Source organism: Lepisma saccharinum, chromosome 13 (genome assembly GCF_977018435.1).
Source record: "Lepisma saccharinum chromosome 13, izLepSacc3.1, whole genome shotgun sequence".
Taxonomy (NCBI): domain Eukaryota; kingdom Metazoa; phylum Arthropoda; class Insecta; order Zygentoma; family Lepismatidae; genus Lepisma; species Lepisma saccharinum.
This window is the reverse complement of record NC_139241.1, coordinates 76,710,231-76,734,222: the sequence shown is the minus strand read 5'-3', so window position 1 is coordinate 76,734,222 and position 23,992 is coordinate 76,710,231. Positions and strand designations below refer to the sequence as shown.

The following is a 23,992-nucleotide window of genomic DNA, read 5'->3' as shown; positions in this document are numbered from 1 at the left end:
AAAAAAAAAAGTTATTTATGTTGAAAACAACAACTCCAAAATTACTTTACGCAAGAATTCACGCTTCTCATGAACAATATATTTTCCGATGACAAGCAACTGTAAGTATCATAGACTAGTGGGAATTAATGTAGCAGTAAATCAGGAACCTTAGTAGAATTAATTTAGGGACTTTATTTTAGAGAATAAAACCTGGCCTGCCTAAACTAACATCATCTTCTTAAGTGGCATGATGATATCACAATAAAACAAAAGGAACTTGGGAACTGGAAACTATCACAACAAAGCATACACTAAAGGAAGCACAAAATGTCACCCTACCTGGTTTAGTTTTCTGGAAAGATCATTCGTTAAGCATTCTTCTTCCTGTTCATAATGGTGGGCGAGGGTTTCCTTTTCCTTCTTCAAGGCTTGGATCTTCTTCAACAACGTATTACTTATGAACTCCTCTTCTTGTTCAGCCTTTGCTTGCTGTGGAAAACGAAGATACACAATTACTTAAAAAAAACTATTGAAAAATAACACAAAAAAAGAAATCAAAGAGCTGTTGACCAACTGTACACCCTCGAGAATTAAATTCAATTTTTTTAACCGACAGATTTTGATGTTTTAGGTAATATAAAATTTGTTCTAGTGTGTGGGAAACACAAATAGCGGAGATATTTTATGTATATTTAAAGTATTGCAAAAACCTGCCATTTCAGTGCTTACACCACTTTTTAGAAGTAAAAACAGTTTGTATGCACACTAAAATAGCAAAGAACACGTCAAAAATAACTATTAGTCCAAAACCTAAGCATGTAAAATTATAGCTTCTGTTGTGAAATGTCATGTTGGGTGTTAATATTCACTTGTGCGAAGCTTTTCGGACTTCTGCCTCATGGTAAGGTAACATGCTAAGTTAACAGACATACTTTACTTCACAACATCACATTTCCGCAAGTTAAAAACAACCGAAAATGTTCATAAACAACAAAATCTACATAAACCATGCAAAAATGTTCACTTTCTCGAGGGGGTACAGAGGGTCAAGGGGTACCAAAATCAATTTTGCTGTGTTGATTGATTGAATGAATTTACTTCGCTTGTCCCGACACCTATGGCTAATCGTGAACATGAGAATAAGTGATGATACAATGAAATTGATGAAGGAACACTCACAAAGAACTTCCCCAGGCTGGGATTAAAACCCAGAACCCTTGAATTGTAGCACACTCTCCTAACCACACCATCTCAGATTGGTGTGGGGAATAGATTATTTTTTCCCCACTTGACAAAAACCTAAACATTATCCAAATTAAAAATAAACAATTCCCCTACAGAATGAAAAAGTAAAGTTGCAACACAAACAAGATACAATATGTAATGCTGGCCTTACAACAGTCAATCTCCAATGTTTATCCATACCCACTAGGTTAGGTAGGCTGAGAAACATTACGTAACAAGGGTTACCCACTTAGAAAGACAGATTAGAGTAACGGTTCCGATTGTTTTATGATTTCTCCTAGCACAAAGTCTAATTATCGTAGAATTTTAGAAATCATTGTCTCACGAAATTTGAACCTTTCTTAAAGTAATGAGCACTGTTTGCACTCGAAAAAAACAACTTGAAAATTACCTTACGCACTTCTCATGGACAAGATATTCTCCACCGACAAGTGACAGTAAATATCGTAGAAGCGTAGGAATGAATGCAGAAGTAAATCGGAACCCTAGTAGAATGCATTTAGGGACTTTACTTTAATGCCAAGGGAACCAAACCTAACCACGAAAGCATTAATTGAACAAAACCTTAAGTAACCACTAAAATTCCGCAGTATGTGTTAACATACGTACATCGAAATCGAACCATGTCAAATTGCATTCGTAGCATCCTGAAATCGCAATAAAACAAAAGGAACTTGGGCCGAAAACTGAAACATCACCCCTATGAGGAAATAAAACGGTTAACACTTTGAACTAGTCAAAACGGATTTCTTCATTTTTACAGAAGAAACTATTTACGCAAATCACTTTTTGTAGCATTGTTGAAGTTCCCGAATGTATTTTCTGTCATAGTTTCATATTTTTTAGCGATAATTCATGTTTATATGTATAAAAATAGCACAATTGCCGTTGCTTCCATGTACATCCTCTATGAGAACTGGATGTTCCGTGCGTTTGATGACATAACCCCTTGTCAGTGTTTCCAACCACCCTGTGTTTTTTCAAGATGATGACGTACCCCAAATTTTAGCTAGGCTTGCCTAACCTAACCGTGAATAACCTCAAATTTTACCTATGCTTGCCTAATCTAACCTTACCGTGAATGGTTCGTGGGACCATCAGTCAATGGTTATACGACCCCAAATTTCAGATATTAGCATAATTTCAAACTAGGGAAAAAATAGAAAATTAATAACACGGAAGTAGGTATTTTTTTTTTTTTTGTTTAGAGGGTTGAAAACACTGCACACCCACTCCAAATTGACATAACACAAGCACGACATTGTGTGAAACGGAAGCGAAAAAAAAAGGAACAACAATAATTACTCGTAATATGAAAAATTGAAATTTTTAATTCATAATTATACCTTATAGCAGGACATGAAACTTCCAGTCGCAAGGTTGCCATTGGCGACCAAAAGTTAGGGGCTGGCGAATAAAATTTCGTTGTTTCAAATGTGTGTCAAACATGCCCGAAGATCTCAACCCAACGTTTGTACATGGTTTTGGAAAGCGAGCCGATTGAAAAAACCATGTCTACTCAATGCCGACACCATCTAATCGGTACAACAGTTCCACAACTGTTGGGACGCTACCACTTTGGATGCACATGAAACCCAAACCAACCCATTTTCCCTGCTTTGCTTTTCCTCCTCCATGTTGTTTCAAAATTACGACTTTGCAGAAAGTATGTGTTCACCATGCAGATTTGAGGTGGGGAAGGGCAGAGTGGAGCAGACTGTGGCCCAACCATGGCTCCTTGCTTGTGCGTGGAAAAAACCCATTTTCACCATTGTGGACTGCTCTCATGCGCTTCAGTGTCCAGTCTTTGTTGACAAAAGAATGCGATAAATGCACTCGTGAGCGTTGGTTGACATGGTAGTAACGTTTGTTCGGTTTACCTAATTTTTTTGGTTCGGTGGTAGTTAGTTGCCTGTGAGTGAAGTGGTTCCAGAGAATTAGTTTTATTTAGTTCAATTACTGCTATGGAGAAGAAGCAAACAAACATACAATCCATTTTCATTACGGGTGATGTATCAAGATCTGCTAGTAGCAGTGTTCAGCTTACCTCATCTCCCAGCTGTGCTAGAAGCGGTAAAAGAAAATGTGATAGCGATTCAGTGTCATTTCCGCTCAAAAGGAAATTTAATAAAGAGCGGTTAAACCATTTTGAGTGGTTGTTGTATGACAAGGCAACAAATCTCGCATCTTGCAAGAGTTTCAGACTGTTAGAGGAAACTTAATTAACAATGTGAAGGTGTACATCACAGAAAGATTGCAATCTATATCAACAGATGTGATTGCATCACTGCATGTTTTCGACACCTTCGGTTGGCCTCCCAAAGAACATATTCTTCAGTTTGGGATAGAAGAAATAAAGAAGCTCTACATGTACTTGAACCCGAGCCTTTATAATAAGAAAATGGATGTTCTGTTAGCAGAGTGGACAGAATACAAACTTTTGTTTCCTTCTCGGACTTTGAATCAGACACTGGAGAAGATTCACAGTGAGGAGTGTTCAGCAAGATTCCCCAATTTGCTCCAGATTTTGACATTTTGTGCTGTTCTACCGGTGAGCACAGCTTTATGTGAGAGAGGTTTCAGCTGTCACAACAGACTCAAGACTACTTAAGGAACTCTCTGAAGACTGAGACACTGGATGATTTGCTCAGAGTTTCCGTAAATGGGCCCCCCCTGTCAGAGTTTGACCCAGCAGCTGCAATTGATAAGCGGTACTTCAGTGCAGAACGACAGCGCTACACAAACATTAATTCCTAAGGTATGTTCTTTTTAATAATTGCTCACATTTTTATTATTTACCAACATAAAATAGTGGCAACAAAAAATTCTAGTCTGGCGACTTGCTTCAAATTTCATGCCCTGCCTTATAGAATGTTCCGTAATGCAGAATAAGTAAGCAACAATGTTAAAAAGGACGAAATAAATGAGTTATAGGTGTTTGACTAGATCAAAGTAGTAATAACGAAAATATTTGGTAGACTAGTGATGATCTTACTGTTGTTACACATTTATCTCTTCTTACACTAGACATACATTATTTTAATTTGAAATTGGGTCATCCATAAATGTTACTATCTACAAACAAAAGTGGTTTCGAACGTTTGCATTTATTACTACATTTTCTTGACGTATGAAGTAATACCGGTACTGACTATTATAGATTTTCTAGACATAATGAGACACATCAGACTGATGGTTTGGTAAAATTCTACGTCGATTTGATAGTCTGAACTTTACGATAAACAGTGATATCCCATCAAAAACATACGATAGCTGCCATTTTTTTCCCCCAAAATGATGAACATGATTTTTACACGACTTGCTTATATTCGAGTAAACAACACCTGATGCTACGTATTCTTTATTTTTTACAAAAATTCACAGTTCCAAATGCCTGCAACTTTATTTATTATTACGAACATTATATGAAAGGAAAATGTGCACCATGCGGTTCAGCAACAGCCGTAATTCGAACCAAAAACTATTATTATCATAGGAGATTTGAACACATCGTGATGTGTACTTATGGTAGAAGGTTTAATAAAGACTTCAAACTGTGTAAATTTGATTTAAAAAATAAAACAATAATTGTTTATTTAATAAGAACTCACAATTATCACAGACGCCTGACGCAGATTTCGATTCTCTTCTTGGAGGGCTTTAACACGTAATTTGTAAGTCTCTAATTCAACTTTTAACACTCTATTTTGTTGCTGTAAGGATTCAATTCGTTTTTGCAGCTGCTCCCGAGTTACAGGAGATGGAGGCATCATTATAGGGCCTCCATCAATAGAACTTGAGTCACTCTCACTTGCACTGTCCGCCATGTTTGCACCTTCCATTTAGTGATGGGTCGTTCGTGAACGAGTCGTTCAAAAGTAACGACTCTCTCTTGTGAGCGGTGAACGACTCGTTCACCAGAATTGAACGACACGTTCAAAGAGTCGTATGTGTGCCACGACTCCTCCGCCCGCCAAGCAACTATTATTCCATTATTCCCTCTCCTTTCCACGAATTTTGCGAGGAAGGCGCATGCGCAAGTGTATACTCGCCTGGCGGCCGGAATTTTTGAAAGAAAGCAAGTCGATTCTGCGGGCAGCAAATGGGGACTGGAGAGGAGAGGGAGGGGGGGGTCCTATCTGTTCCTTTTCCCGTAAAGCTGGCTGAAACGTGCCGTGTACGATGAGAGGGGAAGGAGCATGCTCGCGAGTCGACTCTTTCCTTCGTTCAAAGAGTCGTGGCACACCTTAGCGACTCTTTGAACGAAGGAAAGAGTCGACTCGCGAGCTCGCGACTCGCGAGTGTTGTTTGCAGAGAGAGAGCGCGCAACCTCAGCCCATGACGGGCAGCGAAGAACAGCCAACAAATTTGTCCTGTAGTTTCAAGTTCGGCCAGACCATTAGCGCTAAAATTACAAGAAATTAAATGTTAGTAAAAAATATTAGGGGAGTCTTGTAAAAATTTTGAGAAGGTGTTAGGCACAGACCTCTTGATTACAATATTCCGATTAGCCTTTATGTGCAGATAGGATAGTCGGGACTGGACCTACAGTTTAAAGGAGGATCCGAACCTCCACTTTGTATTGAACACGGTACCCCTTGATTACCGGCGACGTTATCACTACGCCATCGGGGAGACCCGATTAGCCTATTGGAGCATAAAAGTGGACTTTAAACATTGTCTGACAAAATCGTTTTCATATGACGTGAAATATTTCATTAACATTAACGTGTAAATATTTTACTAATGAAAACAGCATTAAAGAATAAATATAGAAGTTTAATCATAAATCTCATCGTACATGATACTGCAAAAAAGCTTTTATTGAATGACTGCAGAATTAGGAACAACTACGTAAGATGGACATGGGTCATGTTCACGAGTGATATAAACAGCTGTTGGCCATCTGCGGTGAGCCTACGTGTTAAGGTGTTTTACTAGTAGAAAGCAACATTAAAAAAAAAAATACATACGTATAATTTGGCCCGCTTTATAGAAATTCGATCATACATTATAATATTGGCAGAAACTTATATTGAATGACTGTAGAACAACAAAAAGCTATGGATATAGGATGGACATGGATAATGTTCAAGAGCGATATATATTTCTTAAACACAGCTGTTAGCCATCCGCGGAGAGCGAGCGGGTGGATCCTACTTTAAACTGTAGATCCAGTCTGCTGGCGAGACTGCCGCCGCCGCGCCTTGTGTAAGAGAGCTCGCGACTCGCGAGCGAACGATGAGTGAGCAGAAGAGTCGCTAAGCCGAGCGAGTCGTTAAGGTGCTCCACGACTCTTCGTGCCGTCTCGAGAGTCGTGAACGATGAGTGAGCAGAAGAGTCGCTAAGGCGAGCGAGTCGTTAAGGTGCTTAATGACTCTTCGTGCCGTCTCGAGAGTCGTGAACGAATGATGGGGAAAGAGTCGTGGGACTGTGCTGTGACTCTTCGTGCTGTTTCAAGAGTCGTGAACGAGCGATGATGTGTCGCAGCGCAGATCTGGAGTGCATTTTGTTGACTCGCTTTCTCACATTTGTTGCGAAATTAAAACCAGTGATCGAATGAAAAAAAGGAAGAATATGTAAATGCACGTTATTACTAATAAAAGGTTGATATAATTATATAGCATTTCTGTGTATGCTATCGTACTGCATAATTTGCATTATCCGCAGCATGAAATGTAAACTGAAACAAGATACAAATATAGAAAATCTCACTCATGAGGCAGAGTAATGAAAACAAGTATGTGCAATAAATTTTGTTTCTGTGTGTGTGTGTTTACTGTTTACACATATATGTATATCCATACACATACAGAATCGTATTTGTATTTTTCTTATTTTATGCCGCTTTTCTTCAAATTTTAAGTAATCGCGACGATGAGGATGATGGGTGATGATACAGATGAAGGGACACTCGTAAAGAATATCCTTGACCAGACCGGGACTAGAACCCGGGAACTTCTGTGGCAAGATCAAATGTCGATTACTTCAGAATCTTGGCCATCTAGTCGGCTACACGCACACACATATACACAAAAATGCAATACAATTTATTAATCTTGAAGGACGTACGTTGTGTTCGTTTACTTAAATACAATCATCTGCTTCAACACCTCCTACCCCGTTCCCCCTCTTCAGTCATGTGTTTCGAGAAAAATAAGCTTGGCGACTCTTTTGAACGACTCATTTGAACGACTCTTCTCAGTGAGCGAGCGCTCATGAGTCGACTCGCACAAATGAACGGCTTGAACCCATCACTACTTCCATTTGAGAGATTGTGGTTTGAAGGGAGAGTAGTTACGCACTACGGAGATTAAAATCATACAGAAGGAAAAACTACAATTAAAAATATATTATTAACTATAATATTACATAAAATTTGTATGCATTATTATATTAACGAATGTAAGAATTTAGATATATAAGTTAGATATCTATAGTTCCAATTCCAGTTGCTGCTTACGACCACGGTGCATTTCCGCCACCTGTCGAAAGAAATAACGAACTATGTGGGAAAGTTGGTTATCGGGCACGTGGTCGGCCAAGTTGCAGTGAAATACTGTCGTGATTTCGGAACAGTTCCAATTTTTTTAAAAAATCTAATGAAGTATCAAAACAAGCTTACAGCAAAATAAATGAAATATTCAATACGACGCACACAATCAAATAAAGCAACACCGTTCTCTAATGAGGTTCTGCTGAGGGAATAAGGGGGCGGCTCCCCCTCCAATTTTGGTAAATCCAATTACATTACCGAAACTACAATATTTTTAGAACTTGCTAATTCAGAAAAATAATAACTATTTCTAAAAACTTACCGCTATACTTATGTGGAAGTAATAGTGAATATATATATATATATATTTTTTAACCGAATAGAAAATTGGAAACTGGATATTTTGACCTTATGTCAGGGAGGTAGTACAAAGATACATATTATTATTAATAACGGTAAATACAACTTTTCACTTCTAGAGATTCCGTGTTTTGCGAAAACCCGGTACACGAGTTCGTGGACTTTTGACAATAATTAATGGCTAAGATGAGAATCAGACCCGTAGCTAGAGGGAGGCACGGGGCGACTGCCCCCCTGAGAACCTGCTTTGCCCCCTGTGAAAAATGCACAACACATGCCTACCTGAAATTCTCACTAATCTTTACAATTATATCATGTGTTACCCTTGCAACATAACAAAGATACTTATTGATTTTGTGATTTATTAGGCTGTATGGGACTCCATATAATGTCGTATCAAGATTGGGGGGGGGCGGGGGAAATTCCCTTCCAGATTAAGACTTCGGGAAATGATTTCGCAATTTTCAGTATCTAGAACAGTTGTGACATTTTGAGTAGTCTTGTATTAAAGGTGCCTAATGTGTTCGGATGTTTTCCTTGGATGTGTTGCTATGAACTTGACACCGCTTAAATTTTTGTTTCCCAAGTCTACCTTTTGGTAATAGTGATTCCTGTGGTAGAGAGAGGGAGTGGATATTTGATTTTTGTTACTTAGCGTTGCTTTTCTGCAACTTCTAGCTAATCGCAACAATGAGTGATTACGTGAAATTGATGAAGAGACACTCATAAACAGTGCCGCAACCGCAGGGGGCATTGCCCCCCCCTGCGACCTTGGACGGAAGTCCATTCTAGGGGAAGCAAATATTGAAGTAAAAAGCAAGACTAGGAGAATCTAAGAATAGCAGGACAATTGTGTGTTCCTTGCATTTTTCTTCCAGACGGCCAAGGGCACTTGCAAGGGGCACAGAGGGGCAATTGCCCACCCTCGATTTCAAATGTTATACAAATAAAAATAGATTTCGCAGAGGCGAAGATATAGTACAAGCAATGCAAGCACTGCTTGCATAATTCGAATATCATTTAATGTACTTAATGTTCTAACCGTATTTAGTTTCCATCGCACTCGATTTCGCGAAAAAATGCGGCCGCAAACTCCCCCAGCAGCTCTGTAGCAAGCACCAGCCTCAATGCTTGCAGCCGTTCTGCGGGAAAATAAGGCCTCCGAAGGAGTCACATGGCGAAGCGTGAAATTCTGGTGGAACCCGTCCACAAAGCTTCTACAAAAAGCTGTGCTTTCCGAGCTTGCGTGATTCCCGAAAATAGCCGAGTTCAACCGAAAGCAGAAGGATTCATCTATGGGTACGTTGCCAGCAAAAACTAGTAACGAATATTTGTCTTCATGAACACGTAAACAAGATCGCAAATATAATAATAATTGTTAGTCATAAAATAACTAAAAGAAGTTATTATCACTGTTCTAAATTCCATATATATCATATTATATTACAAATTATTTTAGATTTCGCGAAATGTAAGACGCGTAAAAATAGTTGACATTGGGAGTTGGGGCAGTGGAATTTCTGCACCCCCGTGAAGAGTTTTCTCAGGGAGGGAGGGAAGATTGGACGGACCTTGGTCCTGCACCCTGCTTCCTGGTCGGTCCAGCTCAAATTACGCCAGAAGTGTTGACCGCTACCAGTGTTTGCAACTGCCAAATTATTTACGCAGTAATTCAAGTGAGCTCTTTCACAAATTTTACAATCAATAAATTGACTGCTTTTGAATAAAACTTGGGGTGAAAATAAAGCTATCTGAGAAAGAACTATCTACTGATATTTGTACATGGCATAGAAGTAAATCGTATACATTCTGCATATTATGAGCACAAGAATATGTTTTAATGATTGATTGATTGATTTGTTGTTTTAAGTCCACTTTATGCACAGTAAGGCTAATCGGGACTGGACCTACAGTTTAAAATGGGATCTGAAACACTTGTGCCTCCACCGGGTATCGAACCCGGAACCCCTTGAATTACAAGGCGACGACACTACCACTGCGCCATCGGGGAGGCCCGAATATGTTTTAAGTTCTATTATTATGACGCAAGTGGTGTTCCCAGGGTCTTTTTACGGTCCCCATTTTGTCATCTTTTCCTTCCTTTGACGTTTTTTCTTAGATATACTGGGCCAAAAGGGGGTTATGTCTACCATCCACCCCCCCTTCGCCCCGGGCACGCCATTGAATGACACTTTATTACTTAAATATTAATGAACATACTCGTTCTGCTGAAATGATTCTGATTCCTCCGCGTAATTTTTATCTCCAAACTGATATATCTTTCCTTTGTGACGGATAAAATTAAGGAAATAGGTTGGTATCACTTTCTGTTGTTTCAGAGATTTTCAAAGTGATCTTGTGTGGATGCTTGCATTTGCAGTTGTGGAAAGCGCGTGGGATAGTGTGAGTGTTTGTTGCTTCGTGTTTTGTGCTGTGAATTTATCGGAATGAACGCGTATTTAGGAACGGTTGATGTGAAGTGCGGGTGTATTATTGAGCAATTGAAAATTGCTTCGTTTAGCTCGAGAGAGATAAGTGTTAAAATGAAAATCGTGGAAGGGGGTCGACCAACACCGCAAGGTTGTCAGCCCTTGCTCATTTGTCCATTGAGAAGGAACTATTAAAGGAACTCAAAATGGATGAAACTAAATTTTACGATTGTGTGCTTAAACATTTTCTAGAGAAGAAAAGAAGAATGGAGTATGAATATCGTCACTAAGGGTGGCATCCAATGGACCAAGAGTTTGAAATTTATTGTGGTGAGTACATCGTCTATGCATGTGTTTCTTTGCTTTGAAATGAATTTTTTATTGTTTGTGTTTAACTTTTTATTTAGTGTTTAAGTTACTCCAATGCGGTTTTTAGGGTGCCCAAAAATACTAAATTACATCATGCAGCGTAAAATAAACAAATGATTCCCATTTTTTTTTAATCTAAATCGGTTTGGTCACCGTTTGACCATATTAAATAATAATGAACAAATAAAGGTACTAATAAGTAAGTAAGAAATTCCGTCTCCCTTTAGTCGTATGCGGAAAGTTCGCATATGCAAAACGTTTAATATCATATGAATAACGTTACCTGGATTTTTTTTAAAAAGTAAATGTGACGTTTGAGAATCATATGGTTTATTTTTAGTACAGTCACTTTATTACGATATTTTGACAAATCCAGCGACTGGGTAAATGAGGCTATAAACCTTGAATCTTTCCCCTCGGCATGTCGTTGTACTACATGTTTTGTTGTACTGAAACATTGCTTGCCTCCTTCGTAAGACTACGCTTCGCTACTGAGATTTCGTAAAATTTTCTTGCTCGCTTCGCTCGCATTTTCTGCTATTCTTATGGTCCACGTTCAGAGCCATAGCTGTGGGGCGGTGGGAGCCAAACGATCTATATGGGAAACAAATGTTAAAGAGAATGCCATGGCGACCCAGCAAAATTATTTGTGCCCTATTAAAACAATTTCTTTCTATCAAACTTAATATGAAATATTAATGATGGCACTATAATCCAAGAAGTCATTGATCAATCGAGGGATTCCTATTTGTTTGTCAGGTCTCAAAACATATATTTCAACTATAATATAATTCACACAATATTTTGCAAAATGGTTTACGTAACCAGGAGGCAAACATTGTCCGTAGTGAGGCAAGAGTCTCCCTTTTGAAGGAAAAAGAGTCGGTGGTACACAAAGGGACCCATGTTTTAATGTTTTAGCAAGTACAAAAAATGTATTTTAATTTAATTAATTCGATTTTTCTTGCATAAAACAACAAAATGGTGTTGTTGGATTCTCGTTAGATTACTTTGTGCGTAAAAATCTTGCATACTGGAAACTAGAGGAAATCATTATGAAGCATGATTTATAAAGGGCTCCCTTAATCAGTTCTGCAGGTAGACCCAAAGCTGTTGGTACATATTAATCGTCTATTAACATTATCGACCTGTAAATATCAAGTAGATACAGTCCCTATTAGCCTATATATATGTATCGAAAACATATTAACTGATATAATAAAATAGATCTAAGAGAGTGTAAAGAGAATGTGTTCACAATTTCGTCCTCCTAATGCAAGGACAATAGTAAATGGTTTCCGGGAATACTTAGACGAAGGGAGAAAGAAAGTTCCGAACACCCTGCCTCCCTTAACAAATGCAGGTCAGTCAATACCATTCAGCACAGCTGAGTGTGAACTTGGGTTCAGTGCAATGAACATAATTGTAAATAAAACTTAGAAAAAAACTACTGATACAGAATGTTTCGTGGGCGATGTTTATGTATAAAACTCAATGGACCACCTCTTTCTAAATGGAACGCTCAGGCGCGTCGCGTGATAATGTTCGCATGAGCACGTGAACACTCATGTATATGTTTTAAATTACGTACATATTAAATGCACACACACACATATATTTAATTGAAAAAAATACTTTTTTGATGTTCGAATATACACACACAATTTACTCGGAGTTGACGTCTTTCACGTCTGATAACTTTTTTAGATAGTTGGTAACACTGACTCCTGTGTTGCACGGTTGCGATGAACACAATTGCTGTGTTGTGTGTTGTGAACTGGCAGCTAACGGGCTGTTGGCCACTATACCGCTGAAGTGTTCACTGGTCTGTGCGAACATATGGTGCTGGGAGCCCGGATTTTCAAGCGGCAATACTTCTTGCATTCGGCACCAGAGTGCAGCATATACAAGGCATGCCTAGGGGGACTCGAGACGGGCTGCACTACATAGTTGCAAACTTTAGTGTGAAGTCGCTAAACCTGGCGGATTTTAAATTCCAGTGGGCGCTAAAGTTCACGGAATAGTGACGAGCGACTTTTCTTTAGAAACTAGTCTGCAGGAGTTACATATCTTTCAAGGTTTATATGATTTGCGCATGTGCGGCTAAGGGCCATTCAGACTGTGCAACTTTTTTTTAGTAATCGACGTTTTTAATGCAAAAAAAAAGAAGAACTCTCACCGAATTAAATTGCAAAGGAAAGTGCCGACTACATTTACATCAATTGAACGCGCATTTTTATGGTAACTATACTCAGAATAGTATGGAGTCCTAGGCCTAAATAGCTGTTACCGTAAAAAAATTTAATTGATGTTAGTAAATTATTTTTACTATTCTCTACGTTATTGGAATATGCTTATTGTGAAGAACAAAATATAACTTTCAGAATACTAGAGATGCATTTTTGCTACACATAATATTTTCTTCCTTGAAGTTAGAAAGTTAAAATGAAATATGCATAAATTCTCATTTGAAATTAAGTATTTTTTTTAATGTACATATAAACGCACAAACATTGAAATTTAATTTATTGGTTGCAATAAACCTGATGTAAGTTGTTCTTTACAGCACTTTTTAAAAATATATTTTTCATTTTTTACCAGTAAATTTGATTCAGCAACTTTTAGCGCATGTTGAAGATTTAGCAACTTCTGCGTTTCAGTTGTTGGCAACACTGTTGCTGTGGGAGACCTGCAAGGGACACGTTAATTTTGGAAAGGTCAAGTTCCCTTCCTTTTGCGGGGCAATAAAAAAGCCTATGCTCTTTGGCGGCAACCGGCAAAACGCGGTTAGAGTGGTGTCGACTGTTGGAGAGCGCGATATCTATTGGCAAGCGGTTGGGTGACCTTATGTGCATTGGCTTTCAGACGTGCGTGCGTGTGTGTGTGTGTAGTGTAGTGTTGTGTTTTGTACACTATGAATACTGTTAGGAGTTTGAAAGAAACTCCATTTTCGCGAATGAGCGAAGCAGAACGAACTGAAGTAAAAAGGATGGGCCCTCACCAGCCGGACCTCTACATTGTACAAGAGGTAGAATACAAGTAAAATTCACCACAGTGGTTGCAACAGAAATTACTAAAGGAACTGTATCCTCTATAAAGGTAAGTGCCAGCATAATGTAGAATTTAGTTTCTCTTGATATCATTATTAAGTGCATTGTGCGTCGGTGTGTGGCGTTCAATTACTCGACCCACAGTGAGAATTTTATTTTTTTCTGTGTAATATCTAGAGCTCAATTATAGGCTTCGGCCGGTTATCCTTCAGGAGGGAGTTCAAGTGCAAATGTATAATTGAAAGTGCATATTTAGAGTGTGTTCTTTGGCCACTTATTCGGACAAATCAGTAAGTAGTCTTGTTTGTAATAGATACATTTAAAAAATATTTTAATATATCTAAAAGAGAATTGTTATACTTTTTTCATCGGACAGTTCTTGTAATTGAACAATTCACTCGAAGCATGGATGGGCAAAGGACACATTCTGGGCGTTTGTTACCATTTGCACATAGCAATGCATAAGATCAAGGATGGTAAATATGTTTGATTGATTTTTTTGGTGTTTTAAGTCCAATTTATGCTCAGTAAGACTAATCGGGACTGGACCTACAGTTTTAAGTGGGATTCGAATAACTAAGTTCCTCCACGGGTATCGAACCGAGGACCCCTCGATTAGAAGGCAACGACGGGTAAATATGTTAATAATAAGAGTGTGCCGCGGCATCCTGAGGGGCGCAGGGGCGCTGCGAAATGTTCCAATATTTTCACTGAATTGTTAGTCAGTGCTATGGATGTTTCAAATATGTGCTTATTTAGTACATTTTTACATATGAAATGTTTCTGAATTTGAAATACGTGTTTAATTTTTAACTTAAGGCATGCAATCTTACAAGTAACTGACTGATGCAAGTGTTAGAGAGGGCTACATTCTGGGCGCCGCGGAAAAATCTTGAAACGCTAAGGGCCCCGTGAAGCAAAGAAATTTGAGAACCCTTGCATTAAATGGTCAAAAATCAATCTCTCTGAACCATGGCAAAATGATGCTAGGAGGGAAAATACGAAACACGAGGGAAGAAGGAACATATGGAATGTCACATTGACTGATACGTCAATCATAAGCATCCCAACCGAGTTATTGTGGGCGGGGCGAGGTCATTCTGTATTATTCCCAAATATCTTACATACATTTTTTTTCTGGACTGGACGCGTCCTCCTCTCTGTCCCGCTAACGATGCACGTGCTTTCAATGCTGAATGAATGTGGTTGGTTAACATATGGTCGGTGTAATAGAAAGTAGATTGCGAAGTATGGTAGTCTTGCATTGTACATACCTGAGATTGCATGTTATACTAATTAGGTTGCACTAACCATTACTAATTGTAAATTGCGTAATTAAAAGGGTGTTAATTGAATAAAAAAATGTATTACTTCAAATATAGCGTGATTTTTGTGGGAAATAGTTGAAAATAAGTTGAACTGTTATTCCTACTTTTTCAATTGAAGATGAAGTTACAAGGGAGAGGAGTAAATCTACATTCAGTATAAAAAAAATATTGTGAACACCCGTATGTGAACAGCACGCGACGCCACTGGGAACGCCCACCCCTACATTAACTCTTGGTTACTGCATCACCGTTCAGCTACAGCGCCTACGTAGTGTGGAAAACGGCATGGTTCTGCACGCTCTCGTTGGTTCCACTCGAAAATGATCCGCTAGAGGCGCTGGTGTTGACGCCGGTGCTTGGTGTTCGACTGCTTATAATGGAAGAAATGGAGTTTTCGCTGCAACGCCTGATTCTTTTACATGAAGCATTTCTATGAATGTGATAATTGCTATGATATTTGGTACAGTGGTTGCGAAGATATTAACGAACATTCTAGTCAGTCGACCACGTCCTGTTATCGTCATACTTTCGTTAATAATACGGGAGAAAAAATACGCGTGGAATGCTCTTGGCAACTAAATTTTTGTGTATGAATTAGGTTCATTATTATCATCATCATCATCATCATTTCTTTTAAAGATATACACACTGAAGCATTTGTATTTTTGATATTTACTGACTCTTTTCTTCCGCTTTAAACTAATCGCGGCGATGATGGTAATGATGATCCATGAAACGACAAGGGGAACCCCACAAAATTTTCTTAGTGCCATCGACATGAGTGTAAGGCAACTTTCAAACCAATGGGACAAGCGACACGGGATGTTCACACTGTCACACTAGTGACACACACTTCCAGTCTGTAAAATAGCATTCATTGCACATGAGGGTCCAAACAGCATTCATATGGCGTATTCGCGTGCTACTTGTTACTTCGGTCGTAAAGCTCCTTAAAGGAAGGGTGCTCAGACCGAAGCGACGCGCTACAGGGGGGTTCCCAACTAAGTGACAAGCGACATGGTGCCTTCAGTCTATTAGCAAGCGTTGCTTGCGAACAACAGATAGGCGACACGATAAACCGCACATTACAACAACAGATCTAGGCGACACGATAAGCCACACGTGTCGCTTTGTCGCTTCTGCGTCGCTCAAACTGGGCCATTTCCTCAATAGCTTGCAACATGTTGCCGTGGTTTGTTGTTCGCGCATACGCGATGCAATGAGTGTCTTGCTTTAGTGAGATTGCGCACCAAAGCGACAAGCGGCACGCGCCACTTATCGCTTGAGGATTTCACCAACCGAACACTGACCTGTGCTTCCCGTCATGCCGCTACGATGTGAAATGTTGCTCTTGATTGGCTCCTTTCCAAGCAACATGTGTCACTTCGGTATGAAAGTTGCCTTTGACCGAATGACCCGTGTCGCTTTGGTGTGAAATCCTCGTATCGTTTGTCGCGTGTCGCTTTGGTGTAAAATCTCCTTGAGGAAACGGTGCAGTCAGAGCTTTTGTCCCTACGGTTCGAAAGGCTGCATTGATTTCCGACTGCTCGCTTTCAAGCGACATTTGTGGTTTGTCGCCTCGGTATGAAATATCTCTCAGGATACTATTTACATTCTAATAACATAGAAAAATAAACTCTAATACACAGTCCAAGACCTGACGTCCGGAATCACATTGAGATGTTTCTTCTTGCGTTACGCATGCTATTTATTTATTAATTTTATTTTACTTTTCTTTCCAAATTAATGCCATTTCGTGACTGCAAATCACTCCACAAATATAACTGTTTCCATCAATTCACTTACCGCCTTTCTAGAGAAACAAATCTACACAATATATTCCAAAAACTAACTAAGCCGCATTACTTTCATAACAAAATTAACACCTGGGTCGATCGCACTGCCATCTACTTGTCATCGTCTCGGGGAACCAGTTTCTTGGGTCGTTTTCCACACTACGTTATTCAAGGCGCTGTAGTTCAGCTAATGACACCAGAACTCGACAGTGTAAGGACGAGGAGGAGAGGGGAATATGGAAACTCTTCTGATAGGTGAGTGAAGATTTCATTTGTCATGAATTTCTAATGAAAAAATGGTATAAAATATTTTGACATATTGCATATGTTCAATATATTGGGCAAACTTTCGAACACAAAAGTGTACACAAATTTTCTGTTACAGTCTCTGAAAAGTGCACTCAAAGCGATTTTTTTTTGACAATAACACGTTTATTAAATAAGAAAATATGAGGTTTACATATAAAGCTTTAAATATAAAAAAGGTAAAGTGCTCCCCTGTGCTTAGCACCACGCCATGAAGGCGTATAGGGGGTGTGGGGGTAACTCCCCACACTTTCTTGATCCGGTCGTGAGTGCGGGTGATGTGATCAGCATCACGCCCCTGACCGCCTTTACCCCCCAGGGTTTCCCCCAGGTACCCATGTCGTAACCGACTGAGCCACCGCTCGCTGCTACAATTATTACTTTAACCTTTGATTTATCCTCTATTTCGTAGTTTTTTTTAAAATTATTAATATGCAAGTTTCATATCAAAATGTTCTTGTATTTTTATAAACCAAATTGGAATTCGGCATTTGCTGCATTATGGGATAAATTGGAAGGTTACGATAATATTTATTCAATTTATGAAATACTATGCAGTGAATATGTCTCGAAACAGGCGCGTTAGTAACACGAATATGTCTATTATGAGAAAACACCGAAGGGAAGGGACTGGCCGGGTACTATTTATTTTACCACTACACCGCTGGTTACTTATCTCTCTTGGGGAAGGAGGCACGTGCCTCTGTGTACCCTGCTATATCTGCCAATGCGACACAATATATTAAAAATTTGCCCCTCTAGGATTGACTTCGCCCCCCCCCCCCCTACAAAGAATTCCTGGCTACGGGCCTGATGAGAATTGAACTAAACACACCCGCTATGCTAAATCTTATCTACCAAGGGAAGTAAATTGTCCCCCCCAAATGGACGTCCGAAAGGGGAGCAAGGGACCCACGCCCACCCCCCCTGGAAGATGAAAATCAACTGAAAATTATATATTTCGCACATATAATTTCATTTCAGCCACATTAATATATGTTAATTATTGCATGAACATGAAAAATTCAAATTAAAGCAATGTTTTTGAGGGGACAACACTATTGGGGGGGAATGTGCCTCGTTTGCCCCCCTGGAAAAATCCTCCGGACATCTATGACCCCTCCCCCACCTAGTTTCGGAATCCAATCTTGATAAATTGGGTAATGGACTCCCGAGAAGGTTGCTTGGCCTATCATTTCTGAAAAGAATAAATTGGTTGGCCTTGTGAAAATTTGTAAGGCAGTGCATTAGTAGTCAGTTCTGTAATTTACCTGCATTTGACGTTCTTTTTTTCTTTTAGGAATTAAGACTCCTACCAATCCCCTTGATCACGCCACTGTGTATACTGAGCCCAATATAGAGTCTTGAATATCATTTGAAAATAAAATATAGAGAAACACTGCACTAGGCCACCGAAACAGCTAGAAAATATGTGAGAACGCGACATGGAAATATTCCCTTGGTAATATCCCCTTTTTTTGTAGTTCTCATATATTTTTTTTGTCATTGAATCATGGGTATCTGAGGAATTGTTTCCCGGCGAGGTGGAGGGGGCAAAGATGGCCTCCCCCCAAAATAACTGATTTACTTTGAAATTATAGTTTTCCTGATCCTGCAACCAGCATAATCGTTAGGCTTCGTGGGTCACGCGAGAAAAGTTACTTCGATGACCGCGAACGGTCCGAGGCACCTGGTTTTTTAAATATGCCAAATTTATGGTCTAAAAGGCCAATTCCTCAATTATTACGATTAGATATTTTCTTTCAAGAATTGAAATTCCATATAACTATAAAAATATGAAATTCTATAAAATTATAAAAAGGTACTCTTCATTAGTAGGGCATGGAACGACATATCGGATTTTCAGTGAAAACTAGGTGTGAATACAGGGTTTGTCCAATAAGTATCGGGACTGAAGTCATAAAAAAAATATTGAAGATATACCGGGTGGTCCAAAAGTCCCGGAACGGTCACATATCGTGAGAAATACACATGGAATCGGAAATCGAAAAAAAAAGTGTTTAATAAGTGAAAGAAAGCTATTCAATGATATCTCACTTGATCCCCCCTGGGAAACTGAAATTTTAAATGGAAACCCCCATTTTATATTGTAGAATCGGAAAGAGGACTTCATTCCGAGTCCAACGAGCTATCAACCATCCTCCTAGCTCAATTAGGAACGGAGATACGGCGATTTTAAATTTTCGCAAAAAAGGTTCAAATTTCATAAAACCCCGCCAAAAATTCAAAGGGACGCTCTACCCCTAACTGAGCTAGAGCGAAAGCGATTGCAGATTCGGAATCTGCACCTCAAGACCTTTCAATTCGCGATTAAAATTACCACCTGAGCGCTAGTGTCGCTTCCAATGTGGCCGCTCTAAGTAGGACAAATCTTTGTTTACATTCAGCAGTAGTACAAAATAGCAGCGTGTTGTCATGACTGGTATGGTAGAAAACGTTTAAATTACGCATTATTTTTAAATATTGCAAATGCGATGTGAATTCCAGGTACTCTAACAAACGAGAAGCTGTACTGAGAACGAAGGATTTAATTATGATAGGCAAAAATAACACGGAAAATGCGGACTAAACTATGTATACGCACTGGTTGTCCAAAGCAGTGCTGTATCATCTGCACGTCATGTTGTAACTGGGGTTCTCGGAAATTATTTGAAAATAAAGGAATTGAAATTGACCTGTACTTGAAAAGCTGGGACAGGAGAAAATTGCGAACATATCGTTGCAGTTCTTTCTCGAAAGAGAAAGGCTGGTTTAATAATAATATTCACGATTTCATGACCAGGCTATACTCACTGAAAAAGGACATCGTACTGAATGAAACATGAAAATTAGCATGTCCACTTTTTTTCTGGTTACATTTGACATTAATTCGTTCTCAAACTATTTTCATCTTCTCTCTTAATCGACTTGCACCTGTTCCAAATTTCACACATACGTAATACCGGTAATACATAGACGCATTGGGTAAGACGCTTCATGATTTTTCGGGAAAAAAAGCTTTATTTATAAAGTACAATTTAAAACTTTACTTTCATATATATATATATGTATGTATATATATATATATCGAAAAAATAATGTAAGCAGACTCGTGCATTCTTCGTAATTTCCTTTCCTTGCCGAATTACAGTGTTATAGTCTGTCAATTACGTTTTCCTTGATTTATTAACAAATTTCATTTTGTTGATTCCACGGGGTGGAAACACATGAAAACTTTTAATTTGTTCTGACCCATAAAACGATTTAGAGCAAAAAAAAAAAAAAAAACCTGAACAGTAGACCTTACTCTCTCGCATATTCCCCATGCTTTAAACGACTTCAACACAACGTATCCTACTTAGAGTACTTCCTGAAAATCCCACCAGATGGCACATCGGTTAATTTTAATCGCGAATAGAGTATATATGCCTCAATCGTCCCGAAATGATATTTTTTCAGGCTCCATTTGATCCGAGAGAAAAGTCAGGGGTGTATGGTGCTTACGGCAGCGTTGCCACATCGTGTTTGACCAGTGCCTCGCTCACAATTAGCGACGTGTGACTGTGCACATTGTCGTGATGCAGCCAGGAATCGGCGATATCCCTTCGGACGCGACGGACCCTAATCCTCCACCGTTCGAGCACTTCTGCGTAAAATTTCCCGTTCACTGTTTTTCCAGCAGGCACAAACTCCTTGTGCACCACACCTCTTGCGTCATAAAAGACGATGAGCATTGATTTCACTCTTGATTTGCTCATGCAGGCCTTTTTTGGTCGAGGAGAGGCGCTTGTGTGCCACTAAGTCGTTTGGTCTCCGGATCGTACTAAAAAATCCAGGTTTCGTCATCGGTTATTACTCTGTCCAAAAGATTTGGATCGGTGTCCAAACGTTCCAAAAGTTCACGACAAATTATCACACGATGTTCCTTCTGCTTGTATGACAAAACCTTCGGCAGCAACTTCGCGCGCACCTCCCGCACTTGCAAATCATCGATCACAATTGAATGCACAGCGAATTTCAGTAAATTTAACTCCTATGATCACTGTTCAGAAGTTCTCCACTTTGGTCACATTTTCAGCGTTTCGGATCGAAGTCGGACGTCCATCGCGTTGCTAATCTTCGACGTCTTCCCGGCCATCTTTGATTTTTTTATGCCACTCAAAACATGCGTTCTGGACGTGGCTTCGTCCTTGTAAGCCTCACGGATCATATCAAGAGTCTCCGTAGCAGATTTGTTCAGTTTAACGCAAAATTTGATGGCACAACACTGCTTGATGATTCGCTGCATCTTGACTCTCGACGCGAGCACTAAACACACTTTTACTTCAGGTGCAATCTACACACTCCAAAGGATCGGAGGTAACTGAGCTGGGTCTTCTAGCTCACGTGGAATACTGCAACACCGATCCCACCCACAGACACTACCATCCACCCCTTAAAACTGGCCGGACAAAATCAATCCCGATACTTATTGGACAAACCCTGTATAGTCGTGCATGTACTCAGACAGCAAGTGGCTTCAATGAACCCTCCGTAGCGGCTAGAATATCTTACTAACACTGAAAACAAAATCGTGGGGTAAAAGAGGGTTAGAAACTCGGACAGAGGGAGGGTGTTGATAAAACAATCATTGATAAATAAATAACAATGTTAAAATCACACACCCGGAACGAGAGACCGTGCGCGACCAACGCAGGGTTAAGGTTAAGGTCTTGTGTGAACAATATCTGCGAGGCATTTAGAGAGTTTTCAAACCAACGCGACCCTATCACTTAGAAATGAGCCTTTTGATATAAATGCAACCTTCCACACGTGTCGCTCGGTCTTGGAGTAGTAGTATTGATGATATTATAAGGACACTTATAGCGTACAAATGAAGAGGTTATTTGATTAAACAGCCCGATTTGCCCACACTTAATACTATGTCAAGATGCCCATATGCCCCAATTGTTCAAGTGTGATATGCTCTCAATCCCAAGAATCTTGAATCCTAGTGTAGAAATGAAGAACCCTCAAGAGATAGATTTGCCCACACTTAAAACTATGTCAAGATGCCCATATGCCCCAATTGTTCAAGTGTGATATGCTCTCAATCCCCAAGAATTCTGAATTCTAGTGTAGAAATGAAGAACCCCCCTCAGACAGATTTGCCCATGTGTGTAAAAGCTACATCTCTCAGTTTGTTGTCCATAAGCTTGTCAGAAATATGCCCCTCTTGATATTTTTTTTGGCTACACCTAAAACTAAGCCAAAAATGCTCATAAGAGCTTTTGCTCTACAACTTACAGATCTAATTCAATATAGGATTATTTGGACAAAGGCAGGCTGCAAATTGAAGTTTCATGTTCTTTCTAATCTTTGATCAGTTTCATGCCCAGGGCAGTAATTACTTTGCTCAACAATGTATTAATCTGTCTGATCGGGAAAATTGATGAATTGCTGAGCAAAGTAATTATTTACCCCAGGCAATAAATTATGCATGCTTGGAGGTTTTTATATGCTGGCACGCAAAAGATATAATCTACACAGCTAAAAGATATAATCTACACAGCTAAAAGGAGGCATTATTGATATTTCTGTGCTCTTCCAGGGAAAATTCCCCTTGCATGCTGTCATGCAAGCCTGGGTACAATTCTAAAAGGCTCTGTTCTGTTAATATAAACACAAGTGAGACTTACAGAATATTCATTGCACAGTTCAACATCCAATTTTGACTGTATTTAGTTGATATAGAGCTCATAGCTCCTGGGTTCTGATACTCAATAAAATGTGGACATAATCCCATGGCTTATTGCCTTGTAAACAAGAGCTCTGGGTTTGAGTCCTGGTAAAATGTGAGGCCTCCGCTGATGGCAAAGTGTTAATATTGTTGCCTTGTAAACAAGAGCTCTGGGTTTGAGTCCTGGTAAAATGTGAGGCCTCCCCTGATTGCAAAGTGTTAATATTGTTGCCTTGTAAACAAGAGCTCTGGGTTTGAGGCCTGATAAAATGTGTAAGATTGAAATACATGTGGCAAAATAATATCTCCACACGTGAGATTTTGAGAATATTCACTGCTAGTTGATATACAACTGATAGCTCCCAGATCTGAAACCTGGTAAAGTGTGTTGTACAACAGCATAAAAGAGCAAAACTATTTTATATTGGGGATCACCAAAGCCTAGTTATTGCTGTTGTCTGGGTATAAAAGCACCAGCTCAGCCACTAACTGCTGTTATAATTGTTTTGGCATATTGTCCATAGTTCCGTTTTTTTGGACCAAGAAATTTTATATAAATAAACAATAAAAATGCCAAATCAAAAATATTGCAATCAATGCAATAAAAATATATCTAGTTCTAATTGGTCTAGGCACCGGCATATTTGTGACCCTAAGAAATGCAGAAAGGCCACAAAAATGTGTCCAAGATGCCATAAAATATTAAGCAAGGCATATTACAAAAGGCATAAGTGTACTTGTTATGTACAGTCATCAATATTGCCCTCACAACCATCTACATCTGGTCTGAAAAGGAAGCATGAAGCACCTGTTAATGCTAGAGCAGCAAAGCAGCCACGCTATGCACCACCTATCCATAGCAGTTTTGCTGGCCAATTAAGGGATCACTGTTTTAAATCAGAGCCAAGATGT

At 39.3% G+C, this 23,992-nt stretch overlaps 1 protein-coding gene across 1 annotated transcript in view; it reads right to left on the bottom strand.

The window, feature by feature from the left end:
- Positions 1-5,065, bottom strand: part of LOC145997438 (coiled-coil domain-containing protein 6-like) — a 42,603-nt gene extending 37,538 nt beyond the window's left edge. Inside the window, exons 1-2 of the mRNA XM_083134477.1 lie at positions 4,839-5,065; positions 322-471 (exon numbers count right to left, since the gene is read on the bottom strand). Of these exons, the coding sequence (XP_082990603.1) occupies positions 322-471; positions 4,839-5,054 (366 nt within the window). The 5' untranslated portion in view covers positions 5,055-5,065. The remainder of the gene's footprint in view (positions 1-321; positions 472-4,838) is intronic.
- Between the last annotated feature and the right edge of the window lie 18,927 nt (positions 5,066-23,992).